Source organism: Martes martes (assembly GCF_963455335.1).
Source record: "Martes martes genome assembly, chromosome: 13".
Lineage (NCBI taxonomy): Eukaryota > Metazoa > Chordata > Mammalia > Carnivora > Mustelidae > Martes > Martes martes.
In genome coordinates, this window is record NC_137901.1 from 45769338 (window position 1) to 45788199 (window position 18862).

The 18862-nt window shown below is 42.7% G+C and overlaps 1 protein-coding gene across 1 annotated transcript in view; it reads left to right on the forward strand.

The window, feature by feature from the left end:
* The window catches only part of ZNF521 (zinc finger protein 521), a 275165-nt gene that overhangs the window by 108204 nt on the left and 148099 nt on the right, over positions 1–18862 (forward strand). Inside the window, exon 4 of the mRNA XM_080821879.1 lies at positions 6569–9921. Coding sequence (XP_080678005.1) covers positions 6569–9921 — 3353 coding nt within the window. The remainder of the gene's footprint in view (positions 1–6568; positions 9922–18862) is intronic.

The window sequence follows — 18862 nt, forward strand, 5'->3', positions numbered from 1 at the left end:
TAAATGGAAACCCCTTTCCTTCTGTCTGGCTTCAGAAACACATCTCGGTTTCCGTGAGGGAGATGATGACTGTTCTTTAACTAGTTGTGCGTCAGCTTTTTCCTCTGATTTGAGAGGTGGAGTTAAGTGTGAACTGCTTAAGAATGCACTGTTTTCTGTTTAATTTGGCTGTGGAAGATGGAATTCATTGAGCTCCGTCTGTTCAAGTGAACTTTAAGCAACAGTAAGCAAAACATTTGTACTTCTCTCTGCACACAAAATAGAAATGTGTCTGGCGAAAGAGACAGCGTGGATATGAAGACCCATGGAGGGCAGTGGAGGGGTGATAACAACTTCTTATCTCTTATGTTGGCGCATCCGAAGCGTTAAAGGATCGTTGGGGAGAGTGAGCCTCTTTTTTCTGGTTGAGAGTGAGCTCTAATATCTGGAATTCCTCTTCATACTGTGGTAAAAAATGTGCGCCACCAATTCCTGCTCCCCGCAGCTGCTATCATTAATAGGTGACCACTCTTTTCCCTCGTAACCTAACTGTTAATGCATTTAATTGGTCCTTCTAGAACAATTCAGAATATTACAGAATTTAAAAGCATCTGTGAATTATAAATAATTTTAAAGTTTACATTTCTCTTTTGAACACCCCATAAAGAGTATACATTTTCAAGTAGTTAAATAAGTTTTATGACAAAGAAGTGAATTTCATGTGGAGCTGTTGATTTTTGCAAAAAGTATGAAAGTTATATCATTAAAATTGCAGCTTTTCTAAAACTGTTGACATTTCTATTGAGAATGAAAGGAAGCAATTGTGTAATAATGCGTAATGGTTTATTCAGAACGACCGTATCCTTTAGCCATCGAAAACCATTGCTTTAAAAATGTATTGTGTAATTTGGTTAGACGGTTTTACATATGGTGATGTAAAATTGTTACTGTGATAGCAACAGGTTAACACAAGGAATATCTCTGTCTCCTCTGTCTATTAAACACACATGTGAAGACACTGTTCTCTTTGAGTGGTGCCTAGCTTCTCTTCGTCTTTGTGCACAACTGCATATTCCCCTCGGGATTCTCCGTTTCTCTTAAGGTGGCTCAGGTAATTAATGAATGAAAAAAAGGACTATGAACTCTTTTTAATAGGAGAGTTCAGAACTGCTCTTACAGGGCCCGTGCTGGCAGAAATAATCATTTTAAGCCGGTGGAGGAAATAACCTGGAAATCTGCTTGGGTCTTGTGTTTTAACCTATTGTTCTACACTTAAAAGATCATCTTCTAAATGAACTTATTTTGATGTTAAGTAATGCAATGACTGTATTGCTAGTGTTGAGAGGTACTTTGAAAATTACATACTTGGCCTCAGAATTACAGAGTAAAACACTTGTTCCAAGGTTATCTGTCTGTAAAGACCCGAGATTATATCTTATGTATGATAATTTAATACTTGGAACAAAGTCAGCCTGGATTTATGGTCCATTAATTTTTAGATATCACCAGCTATTTATGTTTTATTTTCTTGATGACGGAATGTGCAACGCTTAAGGCACTAGATTTCCACGGGGCCGATCCTGAAAGCTAATCTTCTGGTGCTTTCATTAAAGGAAAGAACGTGTTCAAATATGTTTATACTAAACACCGAGACTCTTACATGCGGAAACATAAATGCATGCCGCACATGTAAATCTTTCTGTTTACTTACTCGGCTTTCCTTCCAGGGATGATAGGTGCCCCAGAAACATTCACTCATCTCTGGCACACCCCAGAGGGGAAGGAGCAAGAATGATTATATTCATTTTGCAGGTGAGGTACCTAGGTAGGGCCAGATTAAATGACTTGGCCGGGTCACTCTCTAAGTCAGTAATGAAGCTAGAAATAAAACTCCAGACTCTTGATTTTTCCTTCTCATTCTGAGTCATCACACTCCTGAAAACAGAGGCAGCAGACCTGTCCGTATTTGTGCTTTTCCTCACTTAAAAAGTAACCATAGATGTAAATCCTGTCCCTGTTAAGGAACCTTGCTGTGTGGCACTTGCACACACACGATACTGAGTCCCCGAAGGGCAGTTTAGAGAGTACCCTGCCGTTGCAGTGAATGAGCTCAGGTAGCAAAAGGATATCAGTAAGCCAGCTTCTCGAGGGCCCAGCCATGTGAAGAACGAAAAATCTCAGAAGTTTCCATAACTTTGGAACTCTGGATAATTTCTTTAACATCTACAGTGATTCCCTCCACTTTATTTTACTTTTTCCTTAATAATTTCAGACGGCCCATATTATGAGAGTCAACATTCTGAAAGTCACGCTCCCTGCCCTCAACACGCGCTCAATGGTGCAAAATAAACATTGGCATCATCCCAAACCTTTCTGCACATCCTCTCTTCCTACTTCTTTGATCTTATTACTGCTGTTATTATCTTTATTTTTATCGGCGACTTCAGTTTGGCTTGAAAGACAAAAAGAGCAGCCAGGACCCTCAGCCTTTCTCTGCTGGCGGGTTGGGTCCCTGATTGGCAACCAATGCACCCTTCTGGGGCTGTGCTCGTCTCTTGGTCCCCAGTAGCCAGGATAACATCACACCCAGTCTTTGCCGCCTCCTCCCCAGGCCGGCACACTGGGGGCCAGTGGCTTATATCACAACGGTGCTTTGTGCTCTGTGGAACACCTTCTCCTAGTCTGACTTCACTTTTCTGTTCGTGAGCGCTTTCCCCCATAAATACGACCGAACAGGTGTTGCTCCGCCGCTAACTGAGTTTCCAGCTGTCCTCCTTCGACACAGACCCGGCGAAATCTGTCGTTTCGTCCTTTTCGGCAGACTGGAGAACCATCAAGCCTGAGATGGAGGTCTTCCTTGCAGGATATGGTCGTTTTGTTGCCAGAAGATGGTCGGGAAAGCCTGGCTGGCTAACAAAGACAGGCCTTCAGCGGCTGGGTGTAGTTCCAGTCCTGCATCCCCTTTGGCAGGAGCACAGAGGCTGCTGTAGTGTGGCCAGCCAGCAAAATTAGGAAATAAGGACCTCTTTTATTTACTCAGGCTGCTGAATCATGGGCATTCCTGTCTGCTTGGAGAAAAGTCAGGCGGCTCTACTTTCCACTGAAAGTCTCAGGAGTGTTGGAGACTTTCATCTTGCAGTGTTCACACACTTGTTTTAATGTGCTTTATGGAAATGGCGAAACTCAGCAAGTACAGTTGCTGTAGAAAAACATCTGCACTAACTATGCACACACATTTGCATCTTTAAATAGACTTTTAGGCCGGGGAGCTGGTTTCCAGCAAAGTTGTTTCTTTTCTTTTCTTTCATTCTTTCTTTCTTTCTTTTTTTTTTTTTTTTCCGTCTCCCGGCTGTAAGAGCTACAGTTCTCTGAGAGTCACCTAGTGTGAAGTGACTGATTCCAAAAATTAAAATGTAACACGGACATGTTAAGTACTTCACATTGAAATGCAGAAAACCTGCCATGGGGCGGACTGAAAGACATTCCTGTAAGTAGCACTTAGTCAGTGCCGAGGGGAAAAAGAGAGTTTGAGTTGATTCAGAAACCAGCCCTGGAAGAATCCGCCATAGTTTTCTCCCATGTGAAAAAAAGAACGTGAAAGAGTTCAAATCTGTATTAGCCATCTAAACATGGTTTGCGTGGTGACTGCCAGAAAGCTGAAGTTCCTGGAGACGGGCAGCTTTCTAGACTTAGGCAGACCTCAGAGAATACTGGCCACACCACCACCACCACAGAAGTCTTGGGAGACCGATACCCTTGGAGCCAGGACCAACCCCACTGGGAGATTTGTCACTGAGTGCCTTGTGTGTCCCTGGGAGCACACATCCGTTTATAGTACTAGCAAGTGAGGTTTTTTTTTTTTTTTTTTTTTACCATTTAGATTTTAAAATAGAAATCAGCCTTTCATGAAACCTTTATTTATTTTTCTAAAAGTAGCGTTCCCTGCTCAGACTTTTCACCCTGCTCTGTCTGTTCCAACCCCCAGCCCAAGCCTTCCGAATCCTGTACTCTCTTTTCATGTCTTTCGGTTACAAAGACACATCATCTGTGATTTTCACTTTCTTTTCCCCCAAGACCAAATAATAGGAGTCGGAGAGAGTGAAGAGAAGGTTTCCAGCTCCCTTGAAGGCTGGTTGAGTAAAAACTTGATCCTAACCCTCAGCTCACTTGACATGTTGAAATTTACAAGCTTAAGAGAACAGTTATGTAATAAGTAGAGTCGGGCATGGCCACAGACAAGAACCTGATTTAAGAGTGGTATCAGGGATTGCACAGTATTTATAATGGTCGGTTGCTCTGTAATTTTTTGTACATTTGTGTAACAGTATATCATGCCTGGACACAATCTGCAATTTAATGATAAGTTCACTTGCTAAATTTTTAGGGTCAGTAGTTATTTTCTTCAAGTCTAGATTCATGATAAATTCTGATTCACCGTTTTCCCAACTGTACCAATGAGATGATGTGTTTGGAAATAGTTTTCAGTGAAACAACAGGATATAAGCCTGAAAGAGAAATGTGAACTATATTAGACTTTTGACCTAGAATGCTGAGCAAATTTAATAAATAGCATTTTTTTCACTTGAAGGAAATATTTTAAAACTTTGGTTTGTTTTAGGGACACCGTCCTTAGGTGCCTCATAGTTTTTTAAAAGGGAAGCTAGAATCACCATTGAGGGTTTTGTTTTGTTTTGTTTTAAAATTTTAAAAATAGTTTTTCTATCTGATGGTTGATGGTGAGTTGAGCTTGTCTGTCTAGGTTCTTCCTACGCACTCATCTTTAAATTTAAATCAAAGCCACAATTATCAGACCCTTTTTTATGCTGGAAACATGTTGGGTTACAGACTCATATAAATGAGGATGTAAAATCATGCGATTTTCAACTTGTATTGCGAAGCTTTGTTGCAGTGGGCAGGGATCCAGGAATGGTGTTTGGTTGTTTTCTCAGAGTTAGATGGTTGCCATCTGGCATTGATAGTGAGATGGTGTTGTCATCAGTTTCTAGATGCAGGAAAGGAATGATCCTCATCTGTTTCCTGTGGATAAGCAAGAGGCTGATAATCTAGTAAAATCTTGTTACCTTAAAGAAAGCAGACGTGGAATTTGTTTACATAATGCTTGCCAGTTTCTACTTTTATGTTAATAATATAGCTTGCTAGTGAACTTGAGCTTTGAAGAATTTAAAAACTTACTTGATCACATTCTAATCGGATTTTATTAGAATATCCTAATAATATTCTAATTGAACCTATTATCCTAATAGGATCACTGTGTCCACCAGCTTCGCTTGATGGTCTTTACTCGTCTGCATTTTTGAAAAATCTTGCTCTTTTGGAGAGTGAAAAGCTTTTACAGTTTCTTCTCGCCTTGAATGATAGATTGTTTTGAAAAGCAAAAAAGAGGTTTTATAACCTACTTGAGAAGGTCTTATTTTCCACTTGGATGTTAAGAAAGCAACAGGGATAGGAGTGCATGTTTGCCAAGAACATAGTTAAAAAACACCTAATATAAGGTAGAGTTACTTTATGGATAACTTGCTAAGGTTATATCTGGCTTTCAGTCTTGTTTGTCTTCTCTTTGTTACTCATAAATCTTTCAGCATTTACCATAATCATTTATCACTTTTCCTGTTTCCAGTTTTTCACAAGTCGCTTTGTCTCTGCTCACCTCAAAGTGCAGGTCCTGTTTGGCTAAGGAAGTTCATGCCGCTGAAGCTTTTGCAAAAGGAAGAAATGGTGGGCCACCTCTTGAACTTTCCAAACAAAATACACTATTACAATCTGGCCCTTGTGAAACTCTCATTTTTTCTTGATCCTGGCTGATCCTAGCTACATGTAATATCTAGCGGTACCCTGCTAACATTTAATAATCCATTTTCTGGCCTATGGTATTCGAATCTTTCAGTTATTGAAGAAATCCTGGTTGTCTTTCATTACACAAGACGTAATTATTATTGTGTTTTCTGTCTTCCTCCATGTGCTTACTTTTTAATATTTTTTTGTGAAAGCAATAAGGTCTGTATCAATAAGAACCCCATAAAAGATTTTGGTCTTCAGAATTGCCTTTTTATAGAAAAACAAGCAAAATGTAGAGGGAATTTTTTATTAAATATTAGACATCTGGGTTGACTGCATTAATTTTAAATCATTCCTGTAATATTTCCTCTTTTCATTTGGTTCTTCAGATGCTCCCATAATATGCAAATCATTTTAGAATGAATACAGAAGAAACATTAAATATATTAAAATCTGCATTTTAATAAAATTGTCGATGTGTAATATATACCTTGCTTCTAAGGAAAAATGATAAAAAGTAATAAAAGGGGTAATTTAGACATAGAACTATTTAATATCTTCTTACATTTTATAAGCCAGTAAAAAGTAAATGTAGAATAAAAGCTGGGCTCAGATTTGAAAGTGTTCCTCTCAAATATTTTGTCCTCTAGTTTTTTTTTTTTTGGTTCCCCCTCCCCCCCACCGGAAGGTTCTAGATGGTCCGACCGTTTATGGACTTGTCAAGAATGGTAGGTAAACTCACTCTCAAGGTCTCAGCCCGTGAGATGAAATGTTCCCTTGCTTCTCCTTGCAGATGGAGTGGATGTTGAAGATGATCCCACCTGCTCTTGGCCGGCTTCCTCACCTTCTAGCAAGGACCAGACTTCCCCTAGCCACGGAGAAGGTTGCGATTTTGGAGAGGAAGAAGGCGGCCCCGGACTCCCGTATCCATGCCAATTCTGTGACAAGTCCTTCAGCCGCCTCAGCTACCTAAAGCACCATGAGCAGAGCCACAGCGACAAACTGCCTTTCAAATGCACCTACTGCAGTCGGCTGTTCAAACACAAGCGGAGCCGAGACCGCCATATCAAGCTCCACACGGGAGACAAGAAGTACCACTGCAGCGAATGTGACGCTGCGTTCTCCCGCAGTGATCACTTGAAGATCCACTTAAAGACTCACACGTCCAACAAGCCATATAAATGTGCCATTTGCCGCCGTGGGTTCCTGTCCTCTAGCTCCTTGCACGGACACATGCAGGTTCACGAGAGAAACAAGGACGGCTCCCAGTCTGGCTCCAGGATGGAGGACTGGAAGATGAAGGACACTCAGAAGTGCAGTCAGTGCGAGGAAGGCTTCGACTTCCCGGAAGACCTCCAGAAGCACATCGCAGAGTGCCACCCCGAGTGCTCCCCAAACGAGGACCGGGCGGCCCTCCAGTGCATCTACTGCCACGAGCTCTTTGTGGAGGAGACGCCGCTCATGAACCACATGGAGCAGGTGCACGGCGGGGAGAAGAAGAACTCCTGCAGCATCTGCTCGGAGAGCTTCCACACCGTCGAGGAGCTGTACAGCCACATGGACAGCCACCAGCAGGCCGAGTCATGCAACCACAGCAACAGCCCCTCTCTGGTCACGGTGGGCTACACGTCCGTGTCCAGCACGACTCCGGATTCCAACCTCTCCGTGGACAGCTCGACCATGGTGGAGGCTGCCCCACCCATCCCGAAGAGCCGGGGGAGGAAGCGGGCTGCCCAGCAGACCCCCGACCTGACCGTCCCCTCGAGTAAACAGGCAAAAGTGACCTACAGCTGTATTTACTGCAACAAGCAGTTGTTCTCGAGTCTGGCCGTTCTGCAGATTCACCTGAAAACGATGCATTTAGACAAGCCCGAACAGGCCCACATCTGTCAGTATTGCTTGGAGGTGTTGCCCTCCCTCTACAACCTGAACGAACATCTCAAACAAGTGCATGAAGCTCAGGACCCGGGTCTGATCGTTTCTGCCATGCCTGCCATAGTCTACCAGTGCAACTTCTGCTCCGAAGTTGTCAACGACCTCAACACCCTTCAGGAACATATCCGATGCTCTCACGGATTTGCGAACCCTGCCGCTAAGGATAGCAATGCGTTCTTTTGTCCCCATTGCTACATGGGGTTTCTCACTGACTCTTCCCTGGAAGAGCACATAAGACAGGTCCACTGTGACCTCAGTGGCTCCCGATTCGGGTCTCCGGTTCTCGGGACTCCGAAGGAACCGGTCGTAGAAGTCTATTCTTGTTCTTACTGTACGAATTCACCAATATTCAACAGCGTTCTTAAGCTGAACAAGCATATCAAAGAGAATCATAAAAACATTCCCTTGGCCCTGAATTATATTCACAACGGCAAGAAATCCAGGGCCTTGAGCCCCTTATCTCCTGTGGCCATAGAGCAGACATCTCTTAAGATGATGCAGGCGGTGGGCGGCGCACCTGGGCGTCCGGCGGGAGAGTATATCTGTAATCAGTGTGGTGCTAAGTACACGTCCCTCGACAGCTTTCAGACTCACCTAAAAACTCATCTCGACACTGTGCTCCCCAAACTGACCTGCCCTCAGTGCAACAAGGAATTCCCCAACCAAGAGTCCTTGCTGAAGCACGTCACCATTCATTTCATGATCACCTCCACCTACTACATCTGCGAGAGCTGCGACAAGCAGTTCACATCGGTGGACGACCTTCAGAAACACCTGCTGGACATGCACACCTTCGTCTTCTTCCGGTGCACGCTCTGCCAAGAAGTTTTCGACTCGAAAGTCTCCATTCAGCTCCACCTGGCCGTGAAGCACAGCAACGAGAAGAAGGTCTACAGGTGCACGTCTTGCAACTGGGACTTCCGGAACGAGACCGACTTGCAGCTCCACGTGAAACACAACCACCTGGAAAATCAAGGCAAGGTGCACAAGTGCATCTTCTGCGGCGAGTCTTTTGGCACCGAGGTGGAGCTCCAGTGCCACATCACCACCCACAGCAAGAAGTACAACTGCAAGTTCTGCAGCAAGGCCTTCCACGCCATCATCCTGCTGGAGAAGCACCTGCGGGAGAAGCACTGCGTGTTCGAGACCAAGACTCCCAACTGCGGGGCGAACGGGGCTTCGGAGCAGGTCCAGAAGGAGGAGGTGGAGCTGCAGACCCTGCTGACCAACAGCCAGGAGTCCCACAACAGCCACGACGGCAGCGAGGAAGACGTGGACACGTCGGAGCCGATGTACGGCTGCGACATCTGCGGGGCGGCCTACACCATGGAGACCCTGCTGCAGAACCACCAGCTCCGGGACCACAACATCAGACCCGGGGAGAGTGCCATCGTGAAGAAGAAAGCCGAGCTCATCAAAGGGAATTACAAGTGTAACGTGTGCTCTCGAACCTTCTTCTCCGAAAACGGCCTCCGCGAGCATATGCAGACCCACCTTGGCCCCGTCAAACACTACATGTGCCCTATCTGCGGAGAGCGGTTTCCCTCCCTTTTAACCCTGACCGAGCACAAAGTCACTCACAGTAAGAGTCTCGACACGGGCAACTGCCGCATTTGCAAGATGCCTCTCCAGAGCGAAGAGGAGTTTTTAGAGCATTGCCAAATGCACCCTGACTTGCGGAATTCCCTCACGGGATTTCGCTGCGTGGTCTGCATGCAGACCGTGACCTCCACCTTGGAACTCAAAATCCACGGGACATTCCACATGCAAAAGACAGGGAATGGGTCCGCCGTCCAGGCCACGGGGCGTGGCCAGCACGTCCAAAAACTGTATAAGTGTGCGTCTTGCCTCAAAGAGTTCCGTTCCAAGCAGGATCTGGTGAAACTTGACATCAACGGCCTGCCATATGGTCTGTGCGCCGGCTGTGTGAACCTCAGTAAGAGCGGCAGCCCAGGCATCAACATCCCTCCCGGCACGAATAGGCCGGGCCTGGGCCAGAATGAGAATCTCGGTGCCATTGAGGGGAAAGGCAAGGCGGGGGGACTGAAGACTCGCTGTTCTAGCTGCAACGTTAAGTTTGAGTCTGAGAGCGAACTCCAGAACCACATCCAAACGGTCCACCGAGAGCTCGTGCCAGATAGCAACAGCACACAGTTGAAAACTCCGCAAGTATCGCCAATGCCCAGAATCAGTCCCTCCCAGTCGGACGAGGTAACTTGCCTTTTTACTGTTTGCTCTTTAACCTCAGGAAACCCTTGCCGCTTGATGTGTCTACTCTCCGCGGCCTTATTTATTGTCATGTGCCGAGAGATGCTTAGATTGAAATGCAGGGGTTCCACTCCCCCCCCCATAGCATTTAGCCAGCAATTACTTGCTTCTTGATAAGCAGCATTTTGGCTTGAATGGTGCAAAATAGGACTAATTCCAGTCTCCCTAGGATATTGTCTTCTCTATGACTGAGGAGATCAGCGCTCATGCCAGCACCACAGAGATCTGGAATCTCAGCATAGCTTCACCGCGAGTTGAAATCCCCAGCTATGACTTGTGTGTATGGCAGAGAGATAATGACATAAAAGTAAGACGCTATGGGCCAACATGCTGGCTTAGAGTAAATTAAAAGGAATATATATATTTGTGGATAACAAGTGGGGTAGGGGTGGCTTTATAATACCATATTGTCAACACTCACTGTTTCTCTTTGTCTTCTGGGTGGTGAGCAAAATATTTTCGCACAACAGGATTTTTTTAAAGCCCCTACATTTATCAAGCGCCACATGCTCAATATTCCTTTTCAAGGCGTCCCCTTAAATGTCCCCGAGTCTTCACTCTCTGGGCTTGGGTTTCAAAATGAAAGTGGATTTTTTTTTTCCCTTAGTGTAAGAGTGGTTTCATGCCTTCTTTGCCATAATGAGTATGAAAAATAAGTTCATTTACAATGAAATAGTTTTATAAGTCACCAGTCCTTGAAGCTGAGCAGAGGATGGCTCATTTTATTATAATTTCTTTATGCTTTATCACCTAGTTTCTAAGAGTTCTTTCCACTTCCCTACCTGCCCCTATCTGGAGATCCATCCAAATGAAAACCCCAGGGAGATCCATCTCCCTTCAGTTTGGGGTCACTGCATTTTCCTTATCTTGTTTCTGCACTCACACCCTCTTGGAGGCCCCCCTGCACGTCCCTGCAGATAGCCATCAGTCAGCTGGTAGGGGAGAGCCGGGAAGACTGACACAGAGCCTGTCCTCCTGAAATGTGGCATCTGCGTGACAGGCAAGCTCCCAAACTTTGAAGCTGCTTTCCTTTCTCTCCTTCCAAGTAAATCTGCACCTTTCTCTCATTTAAATAAGTGAAGTCCTTTCAAAGTGATGAGGACAGCTGGAAGAGCATAGTTTTGATAATGGCTCCTGGCTCGTGTGTTGGATCAAGTAGTGTCTTTTGGTCGTTCTAATCAGATGAAATGAATTATTTTTTTCCAACTTTTTCTTGCAAACATGTTTCAACCTATAGAAAAGCTAAGGGAATAACACTGTGAACGTGTGTTTGTGTATCCATATCGCAGATTTACCAGATATGAACATTTTGTCACATTTTTTTCCCTCTCTCTCTCTCTCTGCAACCTTTTTATTAATCTGAACTACATGAAAGTAAGTTTCAGACATCATGGTTTTCCTAAGAAGGGGGACATTTTCCCATTTAATCATAATATTAACTAAGGCAATTAACTAAATCAGTTAAAGAAATCAAGTAGATAAAAAAAAAGAAATCAAATAGATCTGTAATGTCATCTATAAGATGCCCATATTCAAATTTACCCAGTTGTCCCCAAAATGTCTTATTTTTAAAATGCTTGTGAACAGGAATTTTAGAAAAACATTTATGCAGAAAATTACTCCTCTCCCCTTTCTTATTTTGCTATGCTTAACATATAGAGGGGAGTTTGTATATTCATGTTTAATTTAAATGGTGCATAAAATTGATTTGAAATGACTGCATTCGTGTGTGTGTGTGTGTGTGTGTGTGTGTGTGTGTGTGATTGTGGTGGTGTGTTCGTTTAAAATCAAGCAAAATCAGTCTCTCATTTCTTAGTAGATTATAGAAAGGCACTGTGCCTGTTTTTTCTTCTCTATTCTTGGTTTATGTTTTCTGATGTTCCTAAATTGCTATATATTACTATACCACTTGAGGTGAGATTTATTTTTTAAATGGAGAAGAACATATGAATAATCTTTACATATTAATTTGGTTAGAGTTACTTGCTTAGAGAACTTATCATTAAGGGGTGGTCAAGTTTTTAATTATACCTAAAATCTTCATGATTAAGTTTAACAATATCCTGCCCTTAAATAGAATAATGTAGAAGATATTTTTAAAAGTACTTCTTAATTGTAATTCTTTTTTTTAAGATTTTATTTTTTCATTTATTATTTGAGAGTGGGAGATGCAGGGAGGGAGAATCTCAAGCAGACCCTGAACTGAATCCGGGAGCCTGACTCTGGGCTCCGTCCCACGACCCTGAGAGATCATGACCTGAGCCGAAATCAAGAGTCAGACCGACTGAGCTGTCCAGGCACCCCTAATTGTATATTTTACAATAGTGTTTTTTAAACACCTACATACCAAGGCTTAAAAGCGACTCGTTAAGCAGAAGGGTAAGGTGCCCTCCTTCTTAAGCCTGATTATTAGGAGCGTGTAGCAATGTCCTTACCTGACCAGATACTAGGATTCAGTTGCGCATTTTTCCTTTGTGCTAATTTGACATTTTCATCATTGTCATTTTTTCTTCATTACACTATTTAGATCATAAAATTTCATGTGCTCACTTCCTTTCTGGTAGCCTCTGCACTTAAAAATGTACAGTAGGCCATATCATTTGGACTTGACATAGAAAATTAATCTAAACACATGTGGAATTTTACAAAAAGGAGCCTCAAATAACGCATTAGCAAGAAAAAGACCTATAATAAAAATCAATTTGCTTACATTCTTTGTTAGTCAAGTTAAGCTTCTGTGACTTCTCCTGTGTATTGTGTGAATTTTTTACCACGTAGGAAAAAGAGAAGTTATTACGTAAGTCTTTGCCCAAAGACAGGTGTGGCGTGCAGGAATAAATTTTATCACAAAAAGAAGTGTGGCATGTATGTCTCCTGACTTCAGTGTCCTAGGCAGGAATGAAGGGCTTAGTGCTGTAGGTGGTATTTTCATCTCTTCTTGCTGAGGATTGAGACTTCAGAAGAGAAAAGAAGACCACGGGGCATCATAAAACCTGGATACACAGATATTGTCAAGAACAAGATTAGATTTTTTTCTGGGCTATGACTTGTGATCACATAAGGGTATTGGTAGACACTGGAATGAATATTTCAAAGACTGAAAAGAATGTTTTTTGGTCGAGACTAGATTACCTAGTTAAAAGGGATTTAGATATAATCTAGGGAAGGCTAAGTACTGGATAAATGCATGCGATCCAAGAAATGGATGAAAGACAAGGCACAGGACGCTTATGGAAGCATAAGAGTAGGTAGCTGTCATGGAACAGAGAAATTTGGGATTGAAGACAAAAGATCTGTATTCTTCTGCATAATGTTTTCTGAATTTGTGAACGTGTTTTCTTTGTGCCAAAATCCTACAATTTTCCATCTAAATTTGCTATGGAGTCTTTGTTTTGAATAAAATATTTGGGGGAACCTATTCATTTCCCTTTGGCTCTCAGAGATCGTGGATGATATACATTTATGCCTGACCACCGTTACCTACGACAATTCTGTAAACGGGGGAGATAAACTAACACAAGAAGAACTCTGGCCATCCAGATTTTTCCATACACGAAACACCTTGCAGAGTTAACTGACATTTACTGTGTGTTGAATAAATGTTAGTTCTTCTTCTGGAGTTCATTGACACTGGCCCAGCCTGGTCAGGTTCTGCCCCATTTGGACCTTAATATGTTTTCTTACGATGACATTAGAAGCATGTGTCCTTCTGCTTCCATTTCTCCAGGATGTCTGATCGCCGGGTTTCTTCAAGGGGTCATTTACTCACATTTCAGCTCATGCCATCCCCGCCAGTCTGCTGAAATTGCTCTTGCAAGGGTTTCCATCTGGGTCTGTGTTGCTGGCTATGCAGAGCCGCAGAATCAGAACCAGAAGGGACTCTGGAGACCGTCTGATCCAGCTGCCTTCTTTTACAGGCAGCAAAACAGGCCCAGATAAATTGAGATCTAAGGTGACACAGCTAGGAAGTGGTAGGCAAGGAGCTCTGGGCAGCTGGCTTTCTAACTCCAGACTCAAGATTCTCTTTTCGTAAATCCACTGGACTTTCCTCTGGCTGCTGTCTCATCCGTATTCTTTTCATAAAATCCTTTCTGTATTGCTGTCTTACTTTCCGTGGTCATTCCCTTCCTCCACCCACTGCAAGGGATCATCTGTTTCCATCACTTTACGGCAGATGACTTCTTTAAGGTCTCTGTTGATAACTGACCAACACAATGCTGTTTTTGTTTTTTTGTTTGTTTGTTTGTTTTTTCCTTAAAGAGAACTTATCCTTGTTTACTCACTCTTCTACTTCTCCCTGTTGGATGTTTCCTCTTTATCAAGCGTCCCTTTTCCCTCCTGGTTGCCTTCATAGAGTGATGTGTAGCCTACTTCCTCTGTCTGCTCCTACAAGTTTGTGCCCTGTGGCTACTCTCATTCTGCATACCCCCTCCATGTGGCCTCATCCACTCCCATGGCTCCCGCTACCACATTTTATGGACGACTCTCCAAATGATATCTCCCAAATGCAGGAGGGAACTTTCGGGGGGGCTGATGGAAATATTCCATATCTTGATTGTGCGGTGGCTACATGACTGTATGCATTTGTTAATACCCACCAGGTGTAAAATTAGTGAATTTTCATATGTGAATTAGCTCTCGATGGAACGGATTTTAAAAAGTGTATCTGTGACTTACACCTTTGCACTGATATTCAGACCCACACACACAGTTGCCTGCTAGAGATAGTCACTCATGTGTTTCTATACACTTGAAACTCAGTGGGACCAAAACTGAACTCATCATCCTTTCCCTGAACCTGCTTCTTTTCTCATATTTCCTGTGTCACTTGTGGAGCCCCCGATTTTCTTGTCTCCCTTTTCTCCACATCCAGTTGGCCATCAAGTGATCTCTGTTTCAGCTCATATATATTTCTTAAATCAATCCCCTCTTCTCCATCCTCTTACCACATTTGTAATTCAATCTCTGATCATCTTTCACTAAACGACTGAAGCAGCCTCCTAATTGTTCCCTTGGACTTTAGTCTTATCATTTTCAAATCCATCTCCACAAAGCTGCCAGAACAATCTATCTAAAACACAAATCTGAATAGCATGTCCCTCCCTATTCGAAACATTTTAAGTGCTCTGTACTTCCATCCTTATAGGATAGTATAATATCCTTTTATTGTGAAATAAAATGACGCTCAGGTTCTGGCCCCTGACAAATTTTCCCTTCCTTTTCTTACCTTTCACCTTATTCCGTAGTTGAAAATACTTTAATTAACCTGCAGGTGGACACACTGCCTCTGTGCCTCATTAAGACTGCCCTGTCTCTTCTACCCAACAATCTCCCTCCTCCTGACTGCCCTCCACCTTCCATGAGGCTGTCCAACTTACCCTCTATGTAGAGATCGAGAAGTCCTTCTATGACTCTGACTTCCCACCACAAACACCTCTCCTCCCCCTGAATGCTCCGTGTATACAATATGTCACAAATATATTAAAGTTGTCACATTGTTTTGTAATTACCTCTTTATCTTTGTCTTCCTATGAATTCCTCGGGCAAGAATTTACTCAATCTCATGTTTCTAATATCCATGACAGTGCCAGGTCCACAGTAGGCACATACGTCTGTGGATGGGGGTCGTGGAGCTATGTCCGGCTGGTGGCTCACCCAGAGCCTTTCTCCATTCATGGCAGTATGGCAGGACAGCTGGCCACCTTGCCTTTTTTTTTTTTTTTTTCCTCATGCAGGAGCCACCTGCTACAGTGACGGAAACCTAGAAGGTATTGGATAAATGTGTGTTCTTGCTCAGAGTGTGTTACCTACAGTATCACTGTCCACACTTCCTTACCCCATTTGGTCTTAAAATGTTCCATCGTCACTGATGATGTGTCAGTCCACTGTTACCATCCTACTCCACTTCATGACCAGATTTCCCAGAGAAGTTGTCCAGTTGGTCCCACCTGGTCTCCAGGTTCCAAAGAAAGCCTTCCTGTCCGTATCATGCCTATGGCACGGGGCAGAGTAGATGGCTCTTCCCTCAATGTGCACCTCTGACTTCAAGACATTTGCTCTGTAGTTTTCCTCCTACTTCTATGTTTGGAGGTTTCTCCTCCCGTCCCTATTCTAAAAGGGCAGAGATACTTTGAGGCTCATCCCTGGCCCTCTTTTTCTCTGTCTACTCTCTCAGTAGGCCTCTCATCTCTTCATGTGGCTATAACTATCTCCATGCTAAGAATCCCCAAATTTCTATTCATTGCCTAGACCTCCGCTTAGTTCTGGATTCCTGTGTGCTGATGGCTTGATGTTTCCATCTCCGTCTCTTTTATATATTGGAAGTGTAACGAGTACAGTCTCAACTCTTGATTGTCTCTCCTGAAACTTACTCTTTTTCCAGACTTCCATCATTTGAGTAAAGGGAACCACCTTACAGCCAATGATTCAAGCAAGAAACCAGGGAATCATTCCTGATTCCTCCCTTTTCCTCATTCCCCACATCTAATCTGTTAATAAGTACTGGGTCTCTTGATTCTGCCTTTAACAAGTCATCCCATCCATGTCTTTCCATCTCCAAAGCCACCAACATGGTCTGGGCCTCACTACTCACCTGGATACTGCACTGGTTTCGTAATGGATCCCTCTCCAACGTCTGCCTGCTTCCAATCCATTCTTCATGCTGCATTGTCCTGCAGACATGTAAATTACATGGAGTCACATAACATTCTTCAGAGACTTCCCATGTTGCTCAGATGGGCTTCCCCCCAAAGTCTTACCAAAGTTAGTCTCCTCCTTAAGATCTCCTTTTAAAATTATAATTTTTTACTTGTTTATTTTCTTCTTCCTCTTTCTCACCTCTGAATACCCAACTTGCTTGTCATAGGTCTCAGTCAATGTCAGTTGAATAAATGAACATTGTGTAAGTACTTTGAAGTGACAAAAATAGCATATACTCCATTTCTGCATGTGCATGCATGTATATCCAGTAACTAATTTTTTTTTAAGATTTTATTTATTTATTTGACAGAGATCACAAGTAGGCAGAGAGGCAGGCAGAGAGAGAGGGAGAAGCAGGCTCCCTGCTGAGCAGAGAGCCTGATGCGGGGCTCGATCCCAGGACCCTGAGATCATGACCTGAGCAGAAGGCAGAGGCTTTAACCCACTGAGCCACCCAGGCGCCCCATATATCCAGTAACTAATACATAAATATATAGATAACTTTACCCCAAAGTGCTGACATGCTTTAAAGTCAGGTTTGATCTAAAAATATTAAAATAAACTGAAAGGCCAGAAGTTTCTAAAAGTTCAAAATCACCTTCAATGTCAAGATCTGTTTTAAATGTCTGGAAGTCAATATTCTTTCTTTATGGTTCGTATACTGAAATGGTAATATGTACATGATGGTAATTCAGAACCCACTCAAGTTCCACAGTTCTGTTTTATGTAATAAAAATTTCCATACAAGGATGGATTTTAAGTTTCTATATTTCAAATTGCTGATACTAAATTTTGCCTAGAGCAAAAATTAGGCAAGCTCCTTCTGGATAAATGATATTTTAAAATTAAGTAGAAAATTTACATGACCAAACAAATGTGTAAGATTCAAGATGTTCTTGAAATAGAGTGAGTTGCTTTGCCAAGTTCAGTCTGCTTTCCGATTTATTATTGTTGTGTTCAATATTTGTTTGGCAGCTACAGTGTACTGGTACAGGGAGTTAATGATCCCTGGCATAAATATGAGGGTGTGGAACATGGAAGCACCTGCCTCATACCCACTCTCTATCCCTAGTCCCATGTTTACCTGGCATTGACCATTGACCCACACATTAAACTTGCTGCCACTACCATCCCCACATTTTCTGTACTTATTTCTAGTTCTCAGTTTTTTTGCTGATGCCTTTCATAGGGTTCCAATGCCTTCTTAGAACATATGAAATTCAGAAATAGGAATGTTTTTGTATATAGCCGTGAATCTTGAATTGCACATACTATTTGTTCTTTGAGGACTAAGCCAAAAGAGTGTGGAGTCATGCTACATAGTGGCAGGATTCTATTGAGGCGAAGCATTTTACATTTTGGCTTAAATGGTGTTGAGGTAGAAATTAGTAAATATTCAAGATGATTTTGAATAATGAAAGAAAATCAGGAGCTACGTTCTGGCTCTCTAATTACAGTTTTGCCCTACTCACTGCATAATATAGATGCAATTTTCTATTAGATGTACTTTGTCTTCCTAGAAAATGCCCCCAAAATTGCCAAACACTTTTAACTTTTAACAAAGACTAACTAGCCAGGTCCTTATTTATACTTTCTGTTTTCACCTTTCCATATTTTTCCCAGTAGGTTCTATTCTTAATCTACCCTTCTCGTCCCCTCACCCTCATTTCCTATTACTTATTTCCTATTCATTAGTACCCCATGCAGATGACTAAAATATCACATTTCAGATGTCGACCTTCTTCTGAGGCTCTGTCTTGGATTTTTAGCTACCTGTCTGACATCATCAGTTATGCATTCTGCTAGCCCTTTGACCAAATCAAATCGTAATTTCTTTGGCCCTCCAGTTTTTGACGGTGTTCCATCTTTCTCCTAATCCTTCTTGCCTGAAATGCTGTTTTTATTTCCTGTGTCTTCTCTGTTCTTCTAACCTTTTGGGTCGATCACTCTCAAGCTGCTGTGTTTTCTCTGCCATTTGCATCTCTTGCAGCCTCTGTCTAGGCCCACGCCCGTCGTTGTACGCCCGGTGCTCTCCTTCACACCCTGCCTATCATGAAGGAAGTTCCAACCAATTTAGAAATCCAGGTTCACACAAATCAAATTCTCTGGCCACAATACAAATCCATGATACATGAAAAAGTTATTTAAAAAAAAAAAAAACCTCCATAAATTAAAAATTAAAGCC